General features: G+C 40.5%; 1 protein-coding gene across 1 annotated transcript in view; it reads right to left on the bottom strand.

The window, feature by feature from the left end:
• LOC148029428 (putative serine protease EDA2) overlaps positions 1–26229 on the bottom strand; it is a 133855-nt gene that overhangs the window by 55669 nt on the left and 51957 nt on the right. Inside the window, exon 9 of the mRNA XM_087688707.1 lies at positions 21194–21287. Coding sequence (XP_087544833.1) covers positions 21194–21287 — 94 coding nt within the window. The remainder of the gene's footprint in view (positions 1–21193; positions 21288–26229) is intronic.

Here is a 26229-nt window from a genome sequence, read left to right as displayed (position 1 = left end):
TTGAGTGGTTGCATCCATTTTCTAGAAAACACTTTGAACTCTCATGTAATGTCCCTTTTGACAACCATAAGGATGTCTATTTTGAGACATCAAGTTCTACTCACAATAGAAGGAATGTATGTGTGTGAATAAGGACTAGAATGCCAATGTAAGTAATAAGGGGATCATAAGGTTTAGAAAAATAATTAAAAAATCATCAAAATTCCAAAGTTTTTCTTTTCAATCACTTCCTTATTGTCATTATCGACTTATGAACAAAGGCCACCATCACACATTCAACAAGGAGAGGAGGTGCAAATCAAACTTGCACTCATCTATTTAAGATGATGAGCTATAGGAAAGACCAAGAAGCCATGCAATCATCATCCACAAATTAACAAGGGGAGAGATGTCCATCACTCAACTTATTAGACTTGTCAAGAAGAGGACATGAGAGAGAGAGAGAGAGAGAGAGAGAGGAAGAGGAGAGAGAGTGTGTGCAAAAGAGAGAGAAAGACTACAAGAAGAGAGAAATACTTGAAAAGGAGAGAGAAAGATAGGAAGAGAGATAAAGAAGCCATGAAAGCTTGGAGAGAGAGGTAAAGATGAAAGGAGACTTGTATTATTATCTGATGGTGAAAAATCAAGTCCCTAACACCTTATATACCCGCTAGTGTAGCTAGTATTTCCCCATTATTAGATCCCCCTCTCTTACATTCCATCCTCACCTGAAGGTTTTTGCCCTCAAAAACAATTTAGGCACTTATGATAACTGGGCAGGAGCAGATCAAACTACTACTTTGCTACATTATTACAGGGGTATACTAATGAATGAAGAGGTGTTATTGCATATGATGGGTCATTAGGGTATGCCTTATTGGAGAATTATAAAAATAAATTTTTGACCCAAATATCTTGAGTAAATGCAAGTTACAGACTATGGACAGCAAGTTGTTTACAACATGGCCCTATTGTAGTAAATTTGTCATAACTTTCTATAGAAGACTCCGATCAGGGTGTGCCATATGTCAAAACTGAGCTCTTGAGGAGTACTTTTAGTCCATATATGATGTCCATTGTTGTCCAGAGTACAAAATAAAATCTACTTTGAAATAGAGAGCTTTTTGCAGTCAATCTAAGAGAAATCAAAGCCATAGTTAGCTAGATTTCAGCCAAATCTACTTCTAATAGGTACGGAAACTCTTCCAAAACTGAAGGTGGCCTCCAAAAAGCTTCCTCAAGTGGTAAAGATTGCCACTTAATCAAGTATTCCATGATGGATTGAGAGCAAAGCTTCTTTTCCCTTTGTCCTATGACTTACTTGGGTATGTATTGAATGATGCCTTCTTCATCTATCAGTGGTAGCTCCTCAACATAATCCACTGATGATCCAATGAAGGGCTTCAATTGACTCACATGGAAGACATTATGAATCTTCGTGGATGGGGGAAATGCCAACTGATATGCCAAGTCTCCCACTCTTTTGACAATCTGATATGGCCCATAGAACCTTGAGCTAGCTTGTTGCTGGACCCATCCTTAAGGGTGGTATATCTAGACTTGGGCACCTTCAAAAGCACCAAATCCCCTTCTTGTAACTCAACATCCCTTCTTTTGTCATCAGCATAAAGCTTCATTTGATCCTGAGCTTTCTTCAAGTTGACTTTACACTATTGAAGTAAGACCTGCATTCTATCCAACTGCTCCTTTCTTTGTGGGTTTATCTTATCATTGAAGATTACAGTGGGAAGGGGCGCCTTATAGCCATACAATACCTCAAAAGGTGAAACTCCAACGCTAGGGTGTGTAGAGTTATTATAGACAAACTCAGCCAAATGCAACCATGAGTCCCAAGCATGCTACACATCATGACAAAAATGCCTCAAGTAAGTTTCCAGCCACCTGTTAACCCTCTTTGTCTGGCCATCGGTCTGTGGTGGATAGTAAGCAGTGGAAGGGGTTAACTGAGTACCCATAGAGTTGAAAACTACCTACCAAAAGTTACTCATTAACTTAGCATCACGGTCATGCACAATGACCTGTGGTAAGCCATGTAATCTGAAAACATGTTCCATGAATTGGCTAGCTACTTGAGAAGCATTATATTGAGTCTTTCTAGGAATGGAATGGGTTGCCTTGGTGAGTCTATTCACAACTACATAGATGATGTTCCATCCTTTTTTGGTCATCGGTAGGCCGGTAATGGAGTCCATAGTAGTGTGTGTCCGTTTGCCTTCAGGCATAGGCAATGGCTAAAGTAAACCAGCTCATTTTAAGGTGCTGTCCTTGTTTTGCTGACATGGCATGTAGCTCAAGACAAAATATTTTACATCCTTCCATAGGTTCTTCCAGTGAAAGCTCTTAGCCATCTTGTCATAGGTTTTCAATATGCCCAAATGACCAACTACAGATGAGTAATGCATCTCTTGCATGATCTTTTGCTTGAATGGAGAAGTATATGGGATGGTGATCCTGCCCTAAAACCATAAGAGACCATTCTTAAGCTGATATGGAGAGTTTTCTTCCACATTCCCTTGCTATAATTTCTAGAAAATGTGGCTGAAATCAGCATGTAACAAATAGGCCTCCTGAATCTCTTCTATCCAATCATTAGGAAGTTGCATGATGGCTAAAACTTTATAGACCCACATTCTAGATAATGAATCAGCAACTACATTGTCTTTTCCATGTCAAAGTCATAGTTCTATAATGTAGCTACCCATCTGCGTTGTTTGGGGATAAGATTAGACTGAAAGAGGAAATACTTGAGGACCTATGGTCGCTCTTGACCCTAAATCTGCTACCATACAAGTAGTGGTGCCATTTCTTAATGGCGTGAAGGATGGCCAAAATCTCTTGGTCATATACATTCATGGTCATCTCATTTTCATCAAGTTTGCGGCTCTCAAATTCTATAACCCCATGCTCCTGTAACAATAGAGCCCCTAGCCTCTTCCACTAGCATCACACTGAATGGTGAATTCTTTTGAAAAATCTAGGCAAACCAAGATGGGAGTTGAATTAAGAAATTCCTTGAGCTAATTAAAGCTCTTATTAACTATGGCATCCCAGAAAAAGGCATCTTTATTAAGCCCATCAGTCAAGGGAGCTGCAATAGTGGCATAATGCCTAATGAATCTGCAATAGAATGATGAGAGACCAAGAAATCCTCTAAGTGAAGTGGTATTTGCAAGTGTGGGCCAGTCTTTTATACATTGCACTTTCTTAGGATCAACCCTAATTCCATCATCACTAACAATGTGCCCCAAGTATTCCACTTCTATCTACATGAAAGAACATTTTGTCTCCTTGGCAAAGAGTCTATGCTGCCTCATATGCCAAAGGTGATCCTTCAGTGATCGACTATAGGTGAGGATGTCATCAAAGAAAACCAACACAAATCTAAAAAGAAAGGGCTAAAGTATTTTGTTCATTAAGCTCTGAAAGGTGGCCGGTGCATTAGTTAACTCAAAAGGCATAACCAAGAAATGATAAAGCCCTCGATCAGTCCAAAATGTTGTTTTGACCTCATCCCCTACCCTCATGCAAATTTGGTGATAGCTAACCTCAAATCTATCTTTGTAAAGTGCTTAGTCCCCTTGAGCTCATCTAGCAAGTCATCTATGCGTGGAATGGGGTACCTATTCTTCACGGTGATCTTATTAAGATCCCTGTAATCTATGTACATCCTGAAAGATCCATCCTTCTTTTTGACCAATAACACAGGGGAAGCATATGGTGAAGAACTAGGCTCGATAAATCCCATGTCCAGTCATTCTTTGGCTTGTTTGGAAACTTCTTCTCTTTCACACCTAGACAATCTGTAAGGTGGCTTGTTCACACGCTTTGACTGAGGCTCCAAATCTATGGGATGATCAACCGCTCTATTAGGGGGTGGTGTTGTAGGTACTTGGAAGAGGTCATTGTACTCTTCTAAAAGAGCTCTCAATGCTGAATTCTTTACTATTTTAGTGGACTGATCTGAATTTTCTTTATTTAACTGCAATACAAAGATTTGGGACCGTCTCTTGAACTCTTTCTTGAGTTGTTTGTTGGTAATGAGTTGAAATTCACTGTTATTTTGAATTCCCTGCAAGTGAATGAGTTGTCCCGCACTGACAAAATCCATATACAACAAGGAAAAATCCATGGTTATAGTACCCAAATTTTTCAGCCAATCACAACCCAAGACAACATCTATAAGCCCCATTTCCAATGCAATTAAATCCATTTGCTGTCCAAAATTTTCAGCAAGAGTTGAATATGAACAACAAGGCATACTTGATGCTAATTTCTTCATCCCCATTGGCAACTTGCACCTTCAATGGCTACTCTAAATCAATGGGAAAACACTTCACCTTGTACATGACTGCTCTATTAATGAAACTATGAGTGCTACCACTATCTGCAAGTATAAACACATCCTTTCCATGAGTGTTGCCCTTGATACGCAATGTATTAGGGCTTCTAGATCCTATCCAAGCATCGATAGATATGGTATAAACAGTGGCAGCATGTGGTTCATTCTTTCCACCCATACCCCATGATACACAACCACGAGGTCAAAAGGAAAAGAGACAGCAAGGTCAAAGAACTCTTCTTGACCAAACTCTTCATCAGCATCATCCATTTCAGTAGCCATCATAAAAGCATGTGCATCCTCAAGGTCTTCCTCTGAGTCCTCAAATACCAACATGCTATGAACCCGTGCCTTAGCATTTCTAAAAGCACATTTTGAGGCATGATTAGCTGTATACTTCTCGCCACACTTGAAACAAAGACCTTTTTCCTTTCTTTCTTTATACAAATCCATGGGAATGGACTTTGGACTGAAGCATTTTAATTCTTGTTGTCCCCTTGCCTATTATCCATTCTCGGGTTGTTTGTTGTCCTGAAATTACGTTGTGGTCTTGAGGCATTAAAAGTGGGGTATGTGGGGATCTTAGAAGTGCTGAATGGCATGTTACCACCACCATAACTTGCCCACAACTTGCCCCAAACTGTCTCGGCCTTATAGCACCTCTTTGTTGCCCAAAATGTGACTACACAAGTCCTCTTTGCTGCCCAAACATTGGCTGAGATGCCCCTCTTTGCTGTCCATGCTGAAATGAAGCATCCATGTGATATGTACAAGAGTACCTCTCAGCCAACTCAATAGCTTTGAAGAAATTTGATGGATTTTAAGCTGAAACATCAGCTGAAAGTTGGGGATCCAACCCATACACGTACTTGTGTAACTTGGCATCATCACTAATTGACTCAACATACATAGTAATGTTGAGGAACTAATTTGTGTATTCTCTAGCAACAAGACCATGTTGTTCAAGGCCATATCATTGGTAGGGAAGCTTTTCTTTCTCCGCCAGCGAGACAAATACTTGCACCATGAGTGCCTTGAACAATTCCCAAGTGTCTTGTTGCTGATTTTCTCTTTTAATGTACCTCCACCATGTATGTGCAAATCTTTCCAAGTGGATGGTTGCAAAATGGATCTTTTGGACATCACTATGAGGCAAGATGTCAAAATAATACTCAAGCTTGGAAAGCCACTCTTCAAATTTAGCTAGAGATGATGATTGTCCATTTAATTTTGAGAAAATAATATTGTCTCTTAGCTCTCTTTCATGATTAGGTAGTTGTTCCATATATCCAAACTGAGGCTGATCCATGTGGCTGCCCAAAAATGATCCATTGTTAGAGTAATTTCTACCAAAAGATGGTTGAACTCACATAGATGGCATGGGCCCTTGCGATGGATGGAAATTACCCCTCATTGCATTGTTCATGGGCTCCTCTTGCCTATGTGAAGGCTATCCATGTTCAAAAGTGTTGTTAGGGATGCCCACTCTCCCCAAAATACCTTGGGAGTTCATATTTGTTGCATTCACTGATGGGCCAGTCACTCTTTCAGCATGCATACCCGACCTATCCTCATGTTCCTTCCCTTTCATTTGGAATTCCATCCACTTAGTGAGTTGGGCAGCAAGGGTGTCCATAGTGGTCTTCATTTGACCAATGTCTTCCATCAATTCTATATGCCTCTCAGCATGCCTTGTCTCATGCAAACTGAGGGTGTTAGTGAGCGCACTGAGGCTCCCTGTTAACCCCAACACGAAGAAAGAAAAAGGAAATAAAAAAGACGCAGGGCAAAGGTGGAAAAAAGGTAGCCCGCGAACTGAAGAAAGAATAGGAGAAAAGGCCAAAAGCGCAAGGGCAACCTTAAAAGTCCAAGGCAAATGCAAAAGGGGAAAGGTGCATTTTAAAATAAAAATGCGCACCCTGAAATCTTGTAAAAGAGCACCGGGCTCTCACCCGTGCAATTTGTAAATGTAGATGGGTAGTGGAAAGGAAGCTAGGTAGATAGAAAGACAATGGGAAAAAGGGCCTAGGCTATGGCCGGCCATGTAAAAAAGGGAAAAAGGGGATGATCGCCCAAAAGGGATTTAGGATTTTGTATATAAAGTTGAAGAGTGAATGAGAAGCTCATTCTTGTGTGTGGCCAAAAGTAGCTCTCCTCTTCTTCTTCTTCTTCTTGTTCTTGCTTGCTTGAGCTTGAGCTTGAGAGAGGGAGTGTGAGAGTGTGAGGGAGTGAGTGTGTGAGGGTGAGGGACCGGGGAGGAGAAGCTCTCCATCTTCTCCTCTCTTCTTCTCTTCTCTTCTCTTCTCTTGTCTTGCTCGCGGAAATGGAGCTTGGAGCATGGAGCTTGGGGATGGAGCTTGCTTGAAGCTTGCACTTGGGTCGGGGAGCTACCGGAGTGTGCGAGAGAGGAGGTAACTCAATCAGCATGGAGGTAAGCTCAGTACCCCCATAGATATGGATGGTGCATCGGCTATGTGAGAGGTAGCCATTAGTGCTCGGCTTGGAATGCTTGAACAATAAGCGGTCTGTGGGTCTTGGCAGTTGAGCGAAAGCTCCCACATTTTGGTTCCGTTTTCAGGACCAATAGATTCAAGCCTTGAGCGCTTCGAATCGAGCATTGGAGTAGGGTTTTCCCCGAACCGGTGCTTGAGGTAGATAGGTAGGAAGCGAGGGAGTTTGAAGAGGTATTCGATCTTCTTAGCAAGTAGGTTTTTGGTTTTTTGGATTTGGAAAAGCATGTTGGAGTAGTGTAGGTGATTGCTTTGTGATTTGTATGCATCTAGGATAGGAAAAAACAAAGAAAAAGAAGCAAACACTAGGGTTTTCTATTGTTGCATAACAAGCTAAAACAAGGAAATACGGGCACAGATCCTTGGAGTGCCGTTTGATTCGAGTACCATAGTGATTCCAGACATGTCTAGCATTTCCTTGTAGTTTTTTGTACCTATTTGGAAGGCATTGGATGATTCAGTGGAGTGGACGTTGACCTAGAGGCATCGCGCACAACTCGCGGGCCGATGTCCGCACCATCGGACCAGGCCATCCGAGTCCCAAAATCGAACCACTCCGAAAATCAGACCACCCTCCCGATCCGATTCCCAGAATCAGACCAATCCATAATCGGATCACCCAGAATTAGACCAGTCCAGAATCGGACTAGTCTAGAATCGGACCAATCCATCGGACCAGTCCAGAATCGGACCAGTTCAGAATCGGACCACTCGGAAAATCGGACCACTTTTCCAATCGGATTTCCAGAATCGGATGTGACCAAAATCAGACCACTGGGCCGATCAGACCAACCCAAAATCGGACGTCCGATTTTGATAATCTGACTCTTGAAAATCAGACATCTGAGAATTGGACAAAAAACTGTCAAAATCGGACAAGTATCTAGAACACAAATTTTGACACATCTAAACCCCGAAATTGACCCCAAAGGCTACGTAGAGCCAAAGGCACATCACAGATCTATCACTGGGCTGAAACTTAGAGCAAGTAGTTCAAAATTTGGCTATAAACGGTCCTCCAAATTGCACACGGTGTTTACCGTAACGGCCCTACGAGCCAGGGGGGACTGCCCCCCCCCCCGAACCCCCGTAGAGGGGGCTCTACCCCCTCCGCACCTCCCCCAAGTAGGTTGGAGGGAAAACGCGCATCGTGACAGTAATGTCTCTACACGAGCATGGATCCTCACTTGTAAAAGAGCAACCAAAAGCCCATACCCGAACAGAGAGAAACAAAGACCCTAGAACCTCAATGGGCCAATCTAGCCATCCAGGGCAAAAAGGCCACACCACAAGAACACATGTACATTGTGTTCAAACTGCGTCTGGTCGAAGCAGAATGCAACATCATCAAGCTATCAATGCGAGGATGACTAGACATGATAGTCCTGACGATAGATGTACCTTGAGCAGCGCTACACAAACGACCCAAGACCTCACTAGAGAATCCACGTCTAACTGTGCAATTAGGGACTCAAAGGCATCTATCAGAAGGCTTAAATTTACAAGCCAAGACCTGGAAGATGAAGACATAGTACCACCTTATTATCTTAGGGTCAAACTCACTACGAAAAGAGAGCATACTATCGATGCTCTGATTGATGAATGAGCAGATTTTAACATCTTGACCTATGAATCATGGATCCTACTAGGCCAACCAGAGCTCACACCGACTAGTGCAACTCTTAGCCCTTATGGGGGACACCCACAAGCACTCATAGGGAAGTGCAAAATCCTTACGACAATTGAAACGGAAAGCTTTCCTATCCTATTTCATGTTCCTCCAAATAGTGCTAGTTGCGGGAAAGAAACCCTCCTAGGAAGACCCTTCAAAAGGGCGACCAAGTGTGAGGCCGACTATGTAGCACAGAGGATACACCTGACACTACCGGGTGTGAGGATAGTCACAACCTTTAGCAAGGGTGACTTCATCAAACCTCGAGGGAAAGGCAAGCAAGGTGCTGACATAATAGTCAAGCTTGCTAACGAGAGCAAGGACTTGTTGGAAGAGTTAATACAAGCACAGGTTGAACAACGAGAACCAGTGAGTGAGGCCATGCCTGAAACAAGAAGGTCAAGAGACAATGCCAAGGACAGGCTTTGGACTTACAAATATCATAGAAGACCCCAAAAGAAGCCCAAGCCTTATAGACGTAGGCATCAATGGAGGGTCAGCACAATGCCGTGATGGATATCCAAAGCATTGCTACGTGCTCAAGGATACTACGCAGGTAACCGATGGATTTGGGTACCAAAATCCCCTACTAAACCGCCTCCATCACAGCTGAAGGCCAGAGTGCATCAAAAGCAATGAAGCATAGGAGGAAATCTAAGAGAAACTCTAGGTCTCGAGGCAACAAACCAGACATGATTGTTCGAAAGAAAGAGCCTCAGCCTAGCATGCTAAATAGACAGATGTCATATGTAGCCATTGAGCATGCACAAAAATCATTAGTGCCCAAAGAGCCTTTGATTTCCCAAGGGGAAAACAAGCATCATAGGCACAACATTACTCATGGCAAGGCTACTCGCTCAACAAAGCAAATGGCACAATCGTCTAATAGCCTTGAGCAAATCATTCAGCTAACTAGTGCCACTCCCACCTATGAGTCCTAGATCTCCTACGCCCTCTTTTCCCAAACAGACACAGGAAGCACTACAGCAGTTGTCAAGGGTGACTGCTCAATTCCAATCTCTATCTCCATCTAAGCTTCCAAATTTCCAAGAGGAGGGACATGACGCCATCTGTAGCTCTCAACCCAAGGATATGCCTGAGCAACCTAATGTGACTAGATCAACTCATGCTCGATCTACACAGATGAGTGCTCAAAGGGCAACAAAAGACACGACCACTTCCGATCGCCCCAGGGACTTGACACCTCAATCCACCAAGGGTAGCCAGCCCACTAAACTCGCTGCTACTACTTCCAATCAGGGATCACAGCAGTCACAGCCCTTGGCCGTGACAATGCCCCTTGCAGAACGTGTCCTTAGCAGTTTACCTGTGGAGGAGGTGTCGCAACCAACTTCATTAACAAATCCAGCACTTCCAAAGTGCCTAAAGCTTAGGCTAGAGGAGTTAAACAAAAGGGAAGAGCTAGACTCTCCAAAAAGGGAGGCAGTTGTATCCTCACAACCTAGTGAGGCTATTCAGTAGGCCACGACTATGTCCCATAAGGACACACCACAGAAAGAGAATGCTAGGGCCCAACCAAGCACATCAACTACTGACCTAGTTCAGGATCCTGAGTCCTTAAGGGATACACCTCTAGTGCCCAAGAGAAAGAGAAGAAAACAACGAAAACAATGACAGTTGCAAGCTACTGCAAACGACAAGAAGATTGGGACCAAGGGTACTAAAGAGATGATGAATAAAGTGTCTGGTTCATCCATAAATGAACCCATTTATGCCTCTCCTAATAGCGGTGAAACCTCAGACACATCCGTGTGCTATGAAAAATCAAAGCAGCCGTTGCCATCAATAGTTGCTTTCAACACTCAATCCACTGACAATAGAACTCGCATCGACCAATCAAGAGTGGATACAACACTGTCACAACAGGATGCTAAGACCACACCGGTCACATCCGAGTAGAACCATGACACAGCTACCTTAAAGCCTCATGAGAAACATGAAAACCTCGAAGGCATAAGCAATCCTGGCATTCAATCTTGCTCATCTAGGCCTTAGCCCCCAGCTATGCTAAAGCCTAAGGAAACCCTTAGAACTTTGCATGAGATAGCAACCGAGCAAGCCCTCATAGAACATAGAGATGTCGCAGAGTGCTTGACCGAGTGGGACACTAAACTGAAACTATTTGCACGTGTCTATGTTCATCCAGACATGGGCACATTCCCTAGGGAGTAACTTGAGGAATATTTGCCTTATCTACTATCGTGGGAAGAGCAGGAATATCTTGACGGACCTTATGACAAGCTCTTACATGAACGCATGCGACTCATCTCTGATGAGGAGGCTAACGAACTACGCTTAACCGTGACATTTAATGAAATGCTCTGCCATCCAAATCTCTTAGAGATAGAGCAACTAAAGCGACAATCAGAGGGTAGAAGCCAATTTGAAAAACATTGGTTTGAAAACCATGCTACAATGGCCGAACTTGGAGCCCAAATCATGACAGGTCTCAGAGGAGCGGCTGGCCAAATGCCGGGTCTGAAAGAGACCCGACCAATGTGGCACCAATTTCATTTCGAGTTCTAGCTACAATTCGAGGTATGGACCTAGTTGGAACTAGTCGAAAGAGCCATTTGATTGATAAAGTTCTCACTGAGGAGGAGCTACATGTTTCCAGTAGACTCGGACAAGGCACCATGCTACTCGATGTTGCCAAATATTTATTATTGCTAAGTAGACTATCACAGAAGCTAGATATGTGTGCCACACTCGAGTACAATCCTGAGTTCTACAATTGGTTTTTATCCTCACGGAGTGACATGGTTTCATGAACATGTGCATAAATAAACAATGTGTTTTGTGACTGTGTAAATAATACCGAAAGAAGCAAAGGCCAACACACCCCATGAGCAATGATGACCAAGTGCAGGTGATACGTATCAAGTCAAAACTAAGGGATTTAGGTTGGCGATGTCTTATTTAGCTGGACATTTTCATTATGGTTGAAGCATGTGAGTTGCATGTACTCTCACGCCTTTCCAAGTGAATGCAAAATGACACAGGTCAATGCCTAGAAGCGTTTAATATCCAAGTCACCACAAGACCACCAACCCCACAAAGAACCAGTATGGAGGAAGTGACAGGAATACCAAGAAACAAAAGCCATGATGGAAACGCCACTGGATGAGAACCCAAAAGCACATATTGCAATTGAGCATGGCCAAAGCATAATCATCAATTACCTCCTCCTTCTTGGCCAAACTCTATGTTCAGGCAAGAGCCATGCTCTCAACAAGGGCGAACGTCTCTTCATCATCCAGGATTCAATTCGCAAGATGCTCTGCCCTTGTCCATGCACAGCTCACTCCAAGTGCTACCTCAATTGTTCGATGTCTCATATGTGACAAAGAGGTTTGCAAAATTTCAAGTGTATCTCTTCATCTCAACAAAGTTCCTCTAGCATCAAGGCTGGTGACACAATCATCTCTGTAATATCCATTCTTCATAGCCTTTAGATCCCAACATTTCTCAATCCAAATGAAAGGCTAATAGCGTCAATGTATGGCATTGATTGTATTCATTTTTTTTCCACCAAAAAAAAAGAAAGAAAGAAAGAAAGAAAAGAAAAGAAAAGAAAAGAAAAATTGAAAAAAAAAACAAAAACAAAAACAAAAGCACACATGATCACAGCACCGCACCTAGGGATCCTCAAATTAGGTACGTCCAGTGACCTTGGTCGGCTGACTCCGTCCCTAACCCCCTAAGCCATTTGTACATCCCCCACAATTGTTCAGGGCACATTAAGGGCAGGACATACCTAGAGAGCTCGTCTCGCCTATGGTTAGACCTGTCACCCTGAACCACCTGCACAATTCCTTTGCACTCCATCTCAATGCCATTACAATCAACAGTGGTAAGAAAGGCATGAAAGACAATGGAAAAGTACCCCATACTTTTCAAGCACTACAAGTAGCCACTAGCTACCAAAAGCTCAGACATCAAGAAGCTCAATTATGCTACATTGCCTTGACAAGACCATAATGATGTCTCAAGCAATCTTCAAGTGTACTCCCCGTCTTTATCGATAAATTTTTCCATCAACTTAGCCCCTTGCTTCACTAACCCATTGCTATACAAGGAACCAGGCTGATAGTCTTCTAACTAAGTAATACCTAAATATGCACGAGCACTCACATAATATCTGTACCAAAGTATATACACGGTTTGGGTCCTCAAGTGCAGGACAATACTCCAGGCTTGCTTAGAGTTCGACATGTCTCCCAAACTAATCAAAATATGTCTTGTGCACGATAAGAAGACTAGCATTACCCCTTAGGGAGAGACCACATGAGAGGTTTTCCAATTGCAGGTATTAAAGACTCCAACGAAAGCACCGTCACCTCTTCATCAACGCTCAACTCTGAACTCTTGTCCTTTACTTCATCATGCAAGACCACCAGAAAATCATCACGAGCAGAATCCACCATGAGCATCCCAAGAACACCAACACCTGTGCCAGCTATGAGTGACCACTCCTAACAAAGAGTAGCCCTATCACCACCTACAACAATCATATCACCAGCCAATCAGAACAGCAAAGTGCCACTAACGACCTTCATCCGCACCAACATCAGAACTCCTCCAAGGCAAGCCACAATAGTCCCTTCCACCCACGTCTTCGGTGCAAGCTCTGCATGCTACCTACGAGGGTGAGTGCCATGGGACTAGCACTCGTCTAGGAGGGGGGTAATGTTAACCCCAACACGAAGAAAGCAAAAGGAAATAAAAAAGACGCAGGGCAAAGGTGGAAAAAAGGTAGCCCGACTGAAGAAAGAATAGGAGAAAAGGCCAAAAGCGCAAGGGCAATCTTAAAAGTCCAAGGCAAATGCAAAAGGGGAAAGGTGCATTTTAAAATAAAAAGGCGCACCCTGAAATCTTGTAAAAGAGTGTCGGGCTCTCACCCGTGCAATTTGTAAATGTAGACGGGCGGTGGAAAGGAAGTTAGGAAGATAGAAGGACAATGGGAAAAAGGGCCTAGGCTATGGCCGGCCATGTAAAAAAGGGGAAAAGGGGATGATTGCCCAAAAGGGATTTAAGGTTTTGCATATAAAGTTGAAGAGTGAATGAGAAGATCATTCTTGTGTGTGGCCAAAAGTAGCTCTCCTCTTCTTCTTCTTCTTCTTCTTCTTGCTTGCTTGAGCTTGTTCTTGAGAGAGGGAGTGTGAGAGTGTGAGGGAGTGAGTGTGTGAGGGTGAGGGACCGGGGAGGAGAAGCTCTCCATCTTCTCCTCTCTTCTTCTCTTCTCTTGTCTTGCTCGCGGCAATGGAGCTTGGAGCGTGGAGCTTGGGGATGGTGCTTGCTTGAAGCTTGCACTTGGATCGTGGAGCTACCAGAGTGCACGAGAGAGGAGGTAACTCAATCGGCATGGAGGTAAGCTCACTACACCCGTAGATATGGATGGCACGTCGGCTATGTGAGAGGTAGCCATTAGTGCTCGGCTTGGAACGCTTAAACAATAAGCGGTCAGTGGGTCTTGGCGGTTGAGAAAAAGCTCCCACACTCCCCACATCATGAGAGTAATCTTCATCTTTCATCTCAAGGTTAGTTTCATCCCTCGAGGCACGTGCATCCCTTATTTGTTGTTGGAGGTCATCATTTGCCTTAGTTTTTCCCCTGTTTCTTGCCATGGCTAAGTGCAGTCCCGTTAGACCCCCACTCACTGTTTTACTCGTAACTTGAGCTAGGGAGCTCCGATTGACCTAATTTTTTGTTCAAGTCAAAGCCAAGGATGTCCTCTTCAAATTGATCATAAGCACACTTCTACAAGTTTACTACAAAAAATTCTATGACAGTAAATCTGTAGTTGTTTTATGCAGTCCTACACCTTGTTTAAGAGCAATAACAAATTGTTTTTGCCTGTAACGGATGGGTAGTGCCCAACTAAAGTGCCAAAATGATAAGGGGTTACTAAGGTCTACAAACACTCTTTGGGACCTACTCTTCAATGCTGGTACTCACTCTTTACCTCTGTAAAACTGACTGAAAATGTCTACAGCACCCTGTAGGAATTCAGGGGAGTTGAAATATTGTCCCCCATCTATTGTATGTCTGCAACCACTTCTTCCATGGCACCATACATTGCTTCAGCATACATACACATGTTCTACACCATAACATCAGTGTTGAGCATGAAAATGAGCATTCTCATGACCGTGTCACTCACATATCAGCATCATTCATGCACTGTTTGTTGCATTCACTGTCATAACTGTATACATGACTGCATGTGTATCTAAAGATACATTTTAGTATTGATTCTTAGACATACATCATTGCAAGTACATCAGTGGTACATCAATATGCCATATACATCAGTGGCATAATCCCAAGTACATCAATATGTCATAGACATCAATGGCATCATGATGACATGCCAATTCTCACTATCCCCAAAATATCTATGCACCTACAAACAAGTTCGGGCTCCGGATCACCGAGAGGTGGGCAAAGTTCCCCCCATGCCAGGTTGTGCACCACTTCAGGGTCTTTGATGGTGGCAAGGGGGGGTCACCCCTCTTTTGTCTTGCCACCTCGCCTAGCATTAGGCTTTTCCTCACTCGGAATATACATAGCAGACATTTATTAATTAAACACCCAGCATGAGATGCATTCGGAAGTAGGAATTGAACCTTTTCATGAAATGCATGGAATGGAAAATTGGGGTCAAGGGTAGGGGCTTACCAAGCAGTGAGTCACTGCTATCTCACCTCATTTATAATGGATTTCAGAGATTAGTTTATGCTCAAACAATCATCACAAGTCAAGAGATAAGGGTGACGCAATCACTAAATAGTAGTGAAAAATTTTAGCATAGAATGGACCATTTTCAATGCAAGAAAGCCTAAGTGAGGACTGAGATTAAATTGGAAGCATGTAAGTATTGAAACCTTCAATAAAATGTATGATTGACTACTTGAATCTCTCCCAACGATAGGCTTTTTGGCTCAGCAATAGGATGGAAATAAAAGAGGCTCCAAGAGTCAATTACCTCTTTGATTAGTGAACAAGGGCTGAGAATCAGTGGCCAATGTCCCAAGGTTGCTCTCCAATGCTCCAATTAGCTTCATGATGACAAAGCTTTTGCCAAGAATTGAGTCTTCAAGCTTGATTCTTGAATGGGAGAAGAAGGGGTTGAGCTTCAGTAGCTCCATGCATGCTTTGAAGGCCATAGAAGAAGAATCTCCCAAAATTTAACCCCATAATGCTTGGCAAAGACTCCAATCTTTAAGCCTTGGGACCCAATATTGAAGGGAACTTGAAGAAATTTAAGGTTCTTGGTCTATGGCTATGGCTGCCCCAAATGTCAAGCCTCCATTCTTGCTTCCATCTTCAAATACGGGCTTCTTGATGCTTGCTTCTTCAAAGATTCTTGTAGGCATAAGCTCCTTAAGACAACATGCAGGCCAGGAGTGGCAGATGGTTTTGTGGGACATGAAGCCACTAATAACCCACTTTCAAATGAGAGCATTACCAATGTGATTGCCAAAATGGCCAAATGTGGGTCCCCTTTAGGAAAGCAGGAGAGGCCATGAAGTTCTCTTGAGACATATACACAAGAGGGGAATACACAACATCCTAATGAAGCGTTTGCTTATTGGATTAACTCCTCATAAATAATGTCTCCTGAGTCAAAATCTTACAGCGAGTTTTCTGTTGAAGAACTTTGACAATGGATTGCAAAACTTGGTGAAGCCAATCCAGTAAGACATGGGCAGAAAGAGGATCAGGATGCCCGTGGTCATTATACTATTGGCAAGGAGATCATTGATCTCTGCCTCCTGGACCAGATCTACAAGCTGGCAGACAACTGCACGGGGCTTCAAGGCTTCCTAGTTTTCAATGTTGTTGGAGGTGGAATGGGATCAGGTCTCGGATCCTTGCTCTTGGAGTGACTTTCTGTGGATTACGGCAAGAAGTCCAAGCTCGGTTTCACTGTCTATCCATCTCTTCAAGTGTCAACTTCCGTTGTGGAGCCTTACAACAACATTTTGTCTACTCACTCTCTCTTGGAACACACTGATGTGGCTGTTTTGCTGGACAATGAGGCAATCTACAACATCTGTAGGCGCTCTTTGGACATTGACAAACTGATGTACACCAATTTGAATAGGCTTGTGTCACAAGTCATTTCTTCCTTGACGGACTCTCTCCATTTTGATGGAGCCCTTAATGTGGACATGACCAAGTTCCAAACCAACCCGGTGTCATACCTGAGGATCCACTTCATGCTTTCGTACCTGAAGCTTCTTGGATTTTTAATTGAAAAGGATGGTAACTTAACAGTAAGGTAACTAAATGGATCAGAACTAGAGCTCTAATACCACTTGTCAAGAAGAGGACATGAGAGAGAGGGAGAGAGAGAAGAAAAGGCGAGAGAGAGTGTGTGCAAAAGAGAGAGAAATACTATAGGAAGAGAGAGAAAGAGAGTGACAAGGAGAGAGAAATACTAGAAAAAGAGAGAGAAAGATAGTACGAGAGAGAAAGAAGCCATGAAAGCTTGGAGAGAGAGGTGAAGATGAAAGGAGACTTGTATTATTATCTTATAGTGAAAAATCAAGTCATATTTGTTGATAAAGCCAGCCACACAAGCATGAAGGAGAAGAGCAAACCAACCAAAAGTATCAACACCCCTCCATCTTGGTCTTACTTCCCCTATACCAACTTGTAAACAATGAAAAGAAAAGTATAGTTTCTATCCAAGTAGTCAATATCCTTGAGTATCCTTAAATTATTTTACATTTAGGAGAGAATTACAACTTACAACATCTTTGAATATGAAAATGAATTGTTCATTAGAAACTAATCATGATTATCCTTTAAAGGACATAATTACTATGAGTAAAGGTAGATGCATTACTCATGCATGTTAAAGTGTTCTATGCTTGCTAAGGCATTGCATCATTTAGAGGGAAGCTTATGACCTTTGAAAAGTGTGAAGAGGGTTTGAGAAGTATAGCATCCTAAACACTAGGGAGAATGTCATGTATCACTTTATGTGCTTGCACTCTAAGGAGAAATAAGTTGTGGATTGTATCTTTTCTTGTGGGATATTCAAAGAAACTTGTTTTGGTTTTAATTAAATGTTTAAGGTATGATTTTTTCTTGGAAAAGAGATGGTTTCCTAGTTAAGAATAGGCTCATTGCCTAGTTTGTGGATTTTGGAAAAGAGCTATTGTACCCACATGGGCGATTTCTTGGACACATCCTAGATCTCTCCCAAGGCTAATGGCAAAGCCATTCACCAAGAGGCTATATTTGACCACACCGGGTGCTAGAACTAGCCTCAAATATAAGAGGTCTCTCCGTAGGGAGGATATCAATCTAGGAGGTGATAAGGGTACCAAGGGGCTTTGGCAGCAAATTCCTTAGGCATCGAGGACTTGCCTCACCCTTGCAAGTCTAAGATAGGTTCTCTCGGAAGACCGAATGTTAGCTAAGGGTGGAATAGTGGATTATACCCATGCAAATGTATCCAGGTACCTTGGATATAGATCCCAATATAAGAGACAAGATGTTGGCATGACATTGTAAGGTGAGGATAAATACTTTATTTGCAACTATTTTCAAAAGATTTTTTGAAATTGTATTTGTGACTATGCCTAATATATGTAGATTAACATTGTTTAAATGGAATAATTGCAAAAGCTAATTTATATATATCTAATTAAAACTATGCTAGATTCATTAGACAACTAAAGAAACTCTTTGAGGGAATCATGTGGTTTGATCCCCAATGAGTCTTTCCAATGGTAGTGTGGTCTTGGTTAGCTAAGAGCCTTCCATCATAACTCAAATATTAGATTAAGAAAGGCTAGGAAGGGTTGAATATTGACTATCCTAGTGTGTCATCATTAGAACCCAATCAGTGTTGTTTTAGGGGGCCAAAAAGTGGAGACTATACCCTATGGATAGAGGGGTCGATGCACATCAGTCTCCCTTGCTTCTCCCTCTCTTTGAACCAAGTGTAGAAATGATTCACTTCATCTTGAGGAATGATAGTAATGCATTCACCTTAGAAGATAATGCTAGATAGCTAATAGGAGACTACATCATTTAAATCAGGTCCTTATTTTCAAGTCAGTCCTTATGGGGTTGAGAGGGAGCTTCACCTATAAGGTAGACTCAAGAAGTTCAAGGTTACGAATATTTGGCTATTCTAATGAGCTTCAAATGGTAGTAATCTTGATAATTTCTTGATAGACTACTAAAATATGTGCTATCGATGCTCATTTAGGTAGGCACATTACAACATTAGAAGAGTTTCTTTGTTTGTGAGATGGCTCCCAAGTAAAGGATCACTAGAGGGCAAGAGATCACATAAATAAACAAGGCTTCATCCACATTGAATCTAGCCCAAGTACCCCTCTTTGTATCTAGATTCATATTCTTCACTATATTACTAGATGAACTAGCATCTGTTAATAAAAGAATCAAGATAGCATACAATTGCTACTCAATTTGTGAATCCTTATGGATACCTTGGATTTGAGTAGATGGATGATAGAATAGTTGCCTAGGAGGGAATTTCTATAAGGACCATGTTGGCATTGTACCCTCTAGCATTGTAAATCTATTATCGAACCTAGTCTATGCATAGAATGCTATCCAATTGGCTAGATCTTCTTTACACACAATGATAATATGGATGTTTAGTTAACTATAAGAAACCCATCACTTTAATGCTATAGTTAAAGATAAATTTAGAATTAATACTTGCACTTTTTAGTAAGAGGAATTTATCAAATGGAACGTATGTTACGAACCTCCATGTAACTATACTTGTGCTAGGAAACATAACTAGAATTAAGATAACATTGATGATATTTTGAAGGGAAAATCCTACTAGTTGAAAGGATTAACTAGTAAAATATTGTCTTCTTGACTAGAAAATATCAACTCCTTTTACTAAAAAATTATTATATTTATTACAAGATGTAAAGATAAATGGTTATGATCTACCTCACATTCATGGCAACATATTCAATTTGCATAGGATCTATCTAAGTACTTTCTTTCAACGAGATAGGTTATGACCTACCTCACATTCATGGAAAATTGATTGGTTGAATGGAACCTCATATAGGGGCCTACATACTTAGATAGATCTTATGCATAGAATTTTATCACAAAGGACTTCTTAGTGCATTGCAAAGGATTGTTCAATTGTTTATATATTATAAGTTATATTATGCCAACATAGGTTGACTTTGAGGATTGTTCTTGGCCTCCCCAAAGGCCAAACATTGAATCTTTTACTAAGAAGCTAATTGTCTGCTCCAAATGATAGCACCAACACGAGACGCAAGAGATCTCTCTATAGAGACTTATTGCTAGCTAGAAGGCACAAGAGAGCTGGGGGGTCTAGCCATAATTCTTTGGAAGTGCTAAGACTAGTCTAAACCCACTACGAGCCTAGGATAGGTCTCTTGGAAGGCCTCAATGTTATCTAAGGATAGATTGGTAGTTTTCCTTCAAGCAAGATCCTGTTTATGAACTAGAAATTGATGGAATAAAATAAGGATTGTAAACACTTCTCTTGGAATAAATATTCATTCTTTCTCAAAGGTTGTTTTCCACTTCTATTCTTATCTTTGCTAATATTACATGAGCAAACATGTTCTAATAGGTAAATTAAGGAAGTTATTTGTAAATGTCAAACATAACTATGTTAGAATTGATTAGAAAAATAAAATTGAAACGATTTTCCACTGGAAACATTAGATTAGGAAACTGTAAGAAGAGTTGAACATATGACTCCATCCTACAGTATTGGGAGAGTATCAGCCTAGATCCTGGCTTATTATTATTTTAGGGGATTAGATTAGGCTTTACCTTATGGGTAGAGAGGTTGACACACCTAGCTCCTCCTTATTTCTTGCTACTAGTTGTTTTATTAGGAGATTTAAAATGTATTTTAGAACCCCTTTTCAAGTAGGTTCTTATGGGAATGAGTCAATGTTTTCCTTGTGAGGTTAGACTCAAGATATCCTAGGCCACAAATTTTAAGTATTCCTTGGGAGTTTTGGATAGAGTCACCTAGATACATCTTTGACTACCAGAATCATACTATCAAGGATTTGTTAAATAGGCAAGTTACATCTTAGAAGGGCAAGGAGGAGGGGAGAGGGTGCAACTATAATAAACCATACATATCACCTATGTTTAATAGCTATTATAAAGATTCTTTACTTAAAAGTTATGAGATAATTAGGGGTACGACTTTTATTTCATTGTAAACTTGTACACATGGTTCGTAGCCTAACCTTGAAGCATTTGACTTTCTCCCACATGATACAAAGCACACTTATCATAGGAAGAGAATTAATTTTACATTCCTTATAATTTAGCTCTTATATTGTACGCTCATCTCATGTAGTTACTTTTGGAGAAACATCATTATAAACATATATCTAGCTTAAACCAATAACTCATATGGTCTCACTAAAAATGAAAAAAACATGTAGATTCATGTATTTGAGAATTGTTATTACTAGAAAAAAAGGGAAGGATCTACTAACTATAAATTTAGTTTGTATATATCTAGCTTAAACCAATAAATCATGTGATCTCACTAAAAATGAAAAAAACATGTAGATTCATGTAGTTGAGAATTGTTATTACTAGAAAAAAAAAAGGGAAGGATTTATTAACTGTAAATTTAGTTGGTGTAAGAAGATGCTATCCCATGGTGCTGCAGTTAGAAAAAATCCAAACTCGGTACATTGTTGGTAGAACCATTGACGACCTAGCATAAGAGATGACAACAAATACTTATTTATTAAATTTTGAGGCTATCTATAAATTATGTGAAATAAATCAATTTGTTGAGTTGTTTCATCACAAACATAATTATTTGACTAGGCTATGTTTGATCATGAGCTCTATTTCCTAGATAGGACCATTACTTATGTAAAAGAGAAGTCATTACCCTTATTTTTTTAAAAAATTAATGATTACAAGTAGTTGTAATCATATGACTAGTCATTTGCATTACAATAAAATGACCATGTATGAGCCACTTCCAAGCTCCTAGATGAGAGGCTATAAGAGGGAAGAATCAAAGTGATTACCTTTGGGTCATTTGACCTCTAAAGTAAATTTTAGGCATGAGAGAGTCTTTTAATGTGAAAGTTAGCAATGATACCATTTATACAAACTTACAAGGAAGGAGTTAACTTCAAAAGCAATTTCTTGGCCAACTTAAACAAGTTGGATTTTCTACTCAAGAGACCCAAAAAAGCCATTATATCATCCATAAGACAAGGGATAAGTACCCCTTTAATACCCATGCAAACATGTACTTTTCTAAACACCTATTGATTCCTAAGATTCTAGACAACTCCAAAGAGCAAAGCCTTGATGGCTCTACTCGAATGTCATGTGAACTCTCATTTAGGTTTCCACTATCTCCAAGAAATATTTGCTTCTAATTGATTATTTGAATCTTGATGGAGCCCTTCTTGGGACAAATAGACTTTATCCTTGGTAGGGAGATTGTATGCTACAACCCTCCCAAAATCCAAATTAAGCTTTAATGATGGGTGACCTTCTATGGCTTCCTCAATCTCCTCGTGCATGTTATTTAAGCCCCATGAGGGTCACATTTTCTCTAAGCTCTTTGTGCTTTAATTGTTTGCTTCTTATCCCATTCCTAAAATTATTTTCTTTTATTTATCTTTGTAGGGGGTTGCCTTTAGTATTAAACTTGCCTTTCATGGTAGACTACTTTTTGTTGTGAATTTCCATCAACTAAGACACCTACTTCTTGGAATAAATAACCTAAAATTACTTAGTTGGGGCAAACACATGGCACACCAAGTTCCCACATCAACCATAAGACCTTCAAATGAATGAAAGATAAGCAAGTGATTAAAGGTATGGAAGGTTTCAAGGCTTATTCTAGTGTAGAGAGAAGAACATTTGAAGAAGGTTGCATGACATACGATTGGGTACAATCACCCCCCCTGAAAAAATGCATGGGTGAACACCTTCCACATGAATGTATCTATGGATTTGCGTTACCTTTTTTGCTCAAAATATGTTGAAAAAGTATCATTTTTGGGCTTCTTGCTTTCGTTGCTTGAATGCTATGCTTTTGGCCTACCGATTTCTAACTCCTATTTAATAAACCTATTCTAAGGTTTATAAGAATAATTGTATTTCCCTTTAGGCCTTGCACAATGGTTACAACTCTACTTTTTTTCTCTTTTTCTCTTCCACTGCTCTAACCATTGCTTATAACCTATTTTCTAAAGGTCCTATAGTTGATGTACTTGAACCTAGTGTGGCACATGTCCACCTACACATATTATCATCACCATCTCGATTTCATGTCTTTCTCTAGGTGGATCCATTTACAAGTTCCATTCACTGACTACACTGGCTAGATGCATGCCATCCACAAAGTTTTCCCTAGTATGGAAATATGGAGCACCCTAATGATTGTTTCATTTACTCTTTCTCTTCAATTGAAATGTAGCTATTCTAGTTCCTATTTCCTCAACCAATCTTCTTTTATTTTCCTTTCATTATACTTTTATTCACTTCCTTTTCTTGTTTTTGCATCATTATGTGCAATTAGTTGTTTCCATAATGTCTACTCGAATTTCATATGTCTCTTTCTTAGATTTGCCACCTTCCACTTTCCACACCCTTTGGAGAGATAACCTCTCCCTCTAAAGTAACAACACATCTTGGCTTTTATTTGAGTATTTTTGCGCTCAAATAGATAAATTGATCATGCTCTTATAATCTACTCATCTCACTTGATAATTATTCATTCAACTATTCCAATAGTTAAAATACCTTCTTTTAGATCCAATGGAGATGACATCCCTTTTGAGGCATAACATGAACCATAGATTTTGGTTATGATGCTCCCTTAGTCCTTTCCTATTGATTTTTTCATCACTTTTCTATTATCTCCATCTACTAGGATCAAGAATACAAGCATATGTCTAAGGATCCCATACACATGCAACCCTTTGAGTCACGATTTCTTCTCTATCACATTCTTGGATGGGAACTTTTCTTCCCTTATCACAATGTCTCATAGCCTTTTCTCCTCTATGCCATTTTCATAAGCCATTCGCACTATAAGATCTTGTTGCTTCAACTAGTAAACTTCTCAAACAATGTTGATGCTTTAATTTTTCTTGTCGTATACTTGCCATGGTGAGGTTGGTTGGATTTGGAATTTCTTGTTACTATCTCCAATGTGCAATGTTGTGAGTCCATAGTCCTATGAAGGGAATGTGATGTGTACTAAAGAAAACAGAAATTGGGTGGCATTTATGGAAACTGATCCAAATATTCCAACTCATATCAAAAACATGTTGTCTCTTTCATCACATTTCAAGATTGAATGTAGCTATTCTAGCTCCTATTGCCTCAGCCAATCTTCTTTTTATTTCTCCATTTTCATACTTTTCTTTGCTTCCTTTTTCTTTTTCTACATTGCTATGTGCAATCAATTATTTCCATAATATCTACTTAAATCTCATCTACATCTTTCTTGGGCCTTTGACTATCTACTTCCCACACCATTTGGAGACGTAGCCTCTCCCTTTGAAGCAACATGTATTAGCTTCTATTTGAGTATTTTTGTACTCAAATAGACCAAGCTACCATACTCAGCTAGCTGAATCATCTCCACTTATGGTTCTTCATTCAACTATTTCAATAGTTTAAATATCTTGCTTTTTTGGAATCCAAATGGACATGACAACATGATGCTTTAGTTCATCATTTTCATTTGATGCTAACCAAATCTATTTTGATGCATAACATGTCTCGTGGATCTTGGTTATGATGCACCACTATTCCTTTGCTATTGATTATTCTCTCACTTCCCTACTATGATCTCCATCTACTAAGGTCAAAATACAAGAAATGGTGTAAGGATCCCGTGCATGTGTAACCCTTTAAGTCACAATTTCTTCCCTATCTTATTCTTGGATGGGAGCTTTTCTTTCCTTGTCACAAAGTCCCATAGCCTTGTCTCCTCTAATGCCATTTTTTTGAGCCATTTCTATTATGAGATCTTGTTATACAACCACTAGACTTCTCAAACTATGTTGATGATTTATTATTTCTTGTCCTATAGTGGCCACAATGAGGTTGGTTGGATGTGGAATTTGTTGTTAATATCTAAAATGTGCGATTTGTGAAACCATAGCCCTATGAAGTGTGATGTGTACAAAAGAAAAAAGTGCATGGCATTAATAAAAATTGATCCAATGATTTTAACTCTAACAGGAAAAAGGTGTTGTCTACTTATGTCTCACTCTTAAATTGGTCTTCATCACATTGCAAGATTTGTTTTCATTGTCAAGGCTATTCTTACTACGGGTTTGTCTTTCCCTCCCTTCCATTAGACATTCCTTTTATGCCTTTGTAGTTTAATATAGTTAACCTACCCATATTAGTTAGTCAATGAACCATGATATGCATGCCATGCTTAGGCATCAAGCATGGTATGTGCTCCATACTTTGGGATGCATGTGTGCTTATGTGTCCTACTTCCCAATGTAGTATGAAAATTTCTACATGTACTACCATCTTTGTTTTAGGGTAACCAAGTAACTCATGTCTTAAACATGAGTTACTCCACCTGTATCTACTTCTTGGCGTGTTGGAAACCAAGTAACTAATGTCTTAAACAGCTAGACGCCCTGTGTAGGAACTTTTTGTGGGGAGGGAATTTTCACAACTACAGGATATCGAAAATAGCTTGGAAGGTCTGTACTCTGGAAAAAAAGAGGGGGTGTCTCGAGCTTCCTAACATAACCCTGTTAGCATCTAAGCTAGCATCCAAATGGATAATCATAAGCCAACTTTTGCCAGAAGAAGATTGGGCCATACTTCTTATGCATAACTTACAGAGAGGAGTTAGCTACGAGGGGTCTACATTCCATAATCTGCCAATATACAACATACTCTTCAGCTCAACATGCTTCCAAATCAAAAAACCCTCCCAACTCTTTCACTTCATGTGGGCTTCTTGGCTAAAATAAAAGGATGAGTTCTCCTTCGAACTTAAAAGGAAAAGAATCAATGCTTGGGCCCCTAAAGACTCGGTATGATTTAGCCTAACAGTGACCCCAATCATGGAAGATTTAGTCAAAGCAGCTAGTAAGCTTCAAAAGAAAGGCATTCAAGTCTAGCACAACCTATGGATATCACAAACAAGACGTGGAAAACTCCACATGACATAAAATTGGAATTTTGTCTTAATAACCAAGATCTAGAAATAGTCATGAACAGAATTAATGTTTGGATTTTTGCTAATGGTGGTTGCCTTTTTAGTAACATGTAGGTTAAGGTGGAAGACATCCACTAGAAAGGAAGACTACGTTTGCTCCCCCTTCCGCCCCTTCAACTTTTGGGCACTAGCCTGGTTGGTAAGCTTAACAAAATGTGGAATCTACATTGGTCAGAAACCCAATGGCATTAAAGGTTTGAGCAAGTGTGAGCGGTCTCCATTCCCCCCAAACAATCAATCCTTCTATGGACTATTCTACACCATACTGTGTGGACTAACGAAAAAGCAACAAGGATAGGTAAAGGGAATGGACTCTGCCTTAGATGTGGTAACAAGTTAGAATCCATCTCACACCTTTTTATCTCATGTCTAGCAAACCAAGAATGCTTGAAAGAGTTACACAGGTTACTATTTCCCCTTCACC

This window comes from Lygodium microphyllum, chromosome 11 (assembly GCF_053477565.2).
Source record: "Lygodium microphyllum isolate KBCC chromosome 11, Lygodium_microphyllum_v1.1.10, whole genome shotgun sequence".
Taxonomy (NCBI): Eukaryota; Viridiplantae; Streptophyta; class Polypodiopsida; order Schizaeales; family Lygodiaceae; genus Lygodium; species Lygodium microphyllum.
Note: the sequence above shows the minus strand (reverse complement) of the source record. Positions and strands in the feature narration are given on the sequence as shown.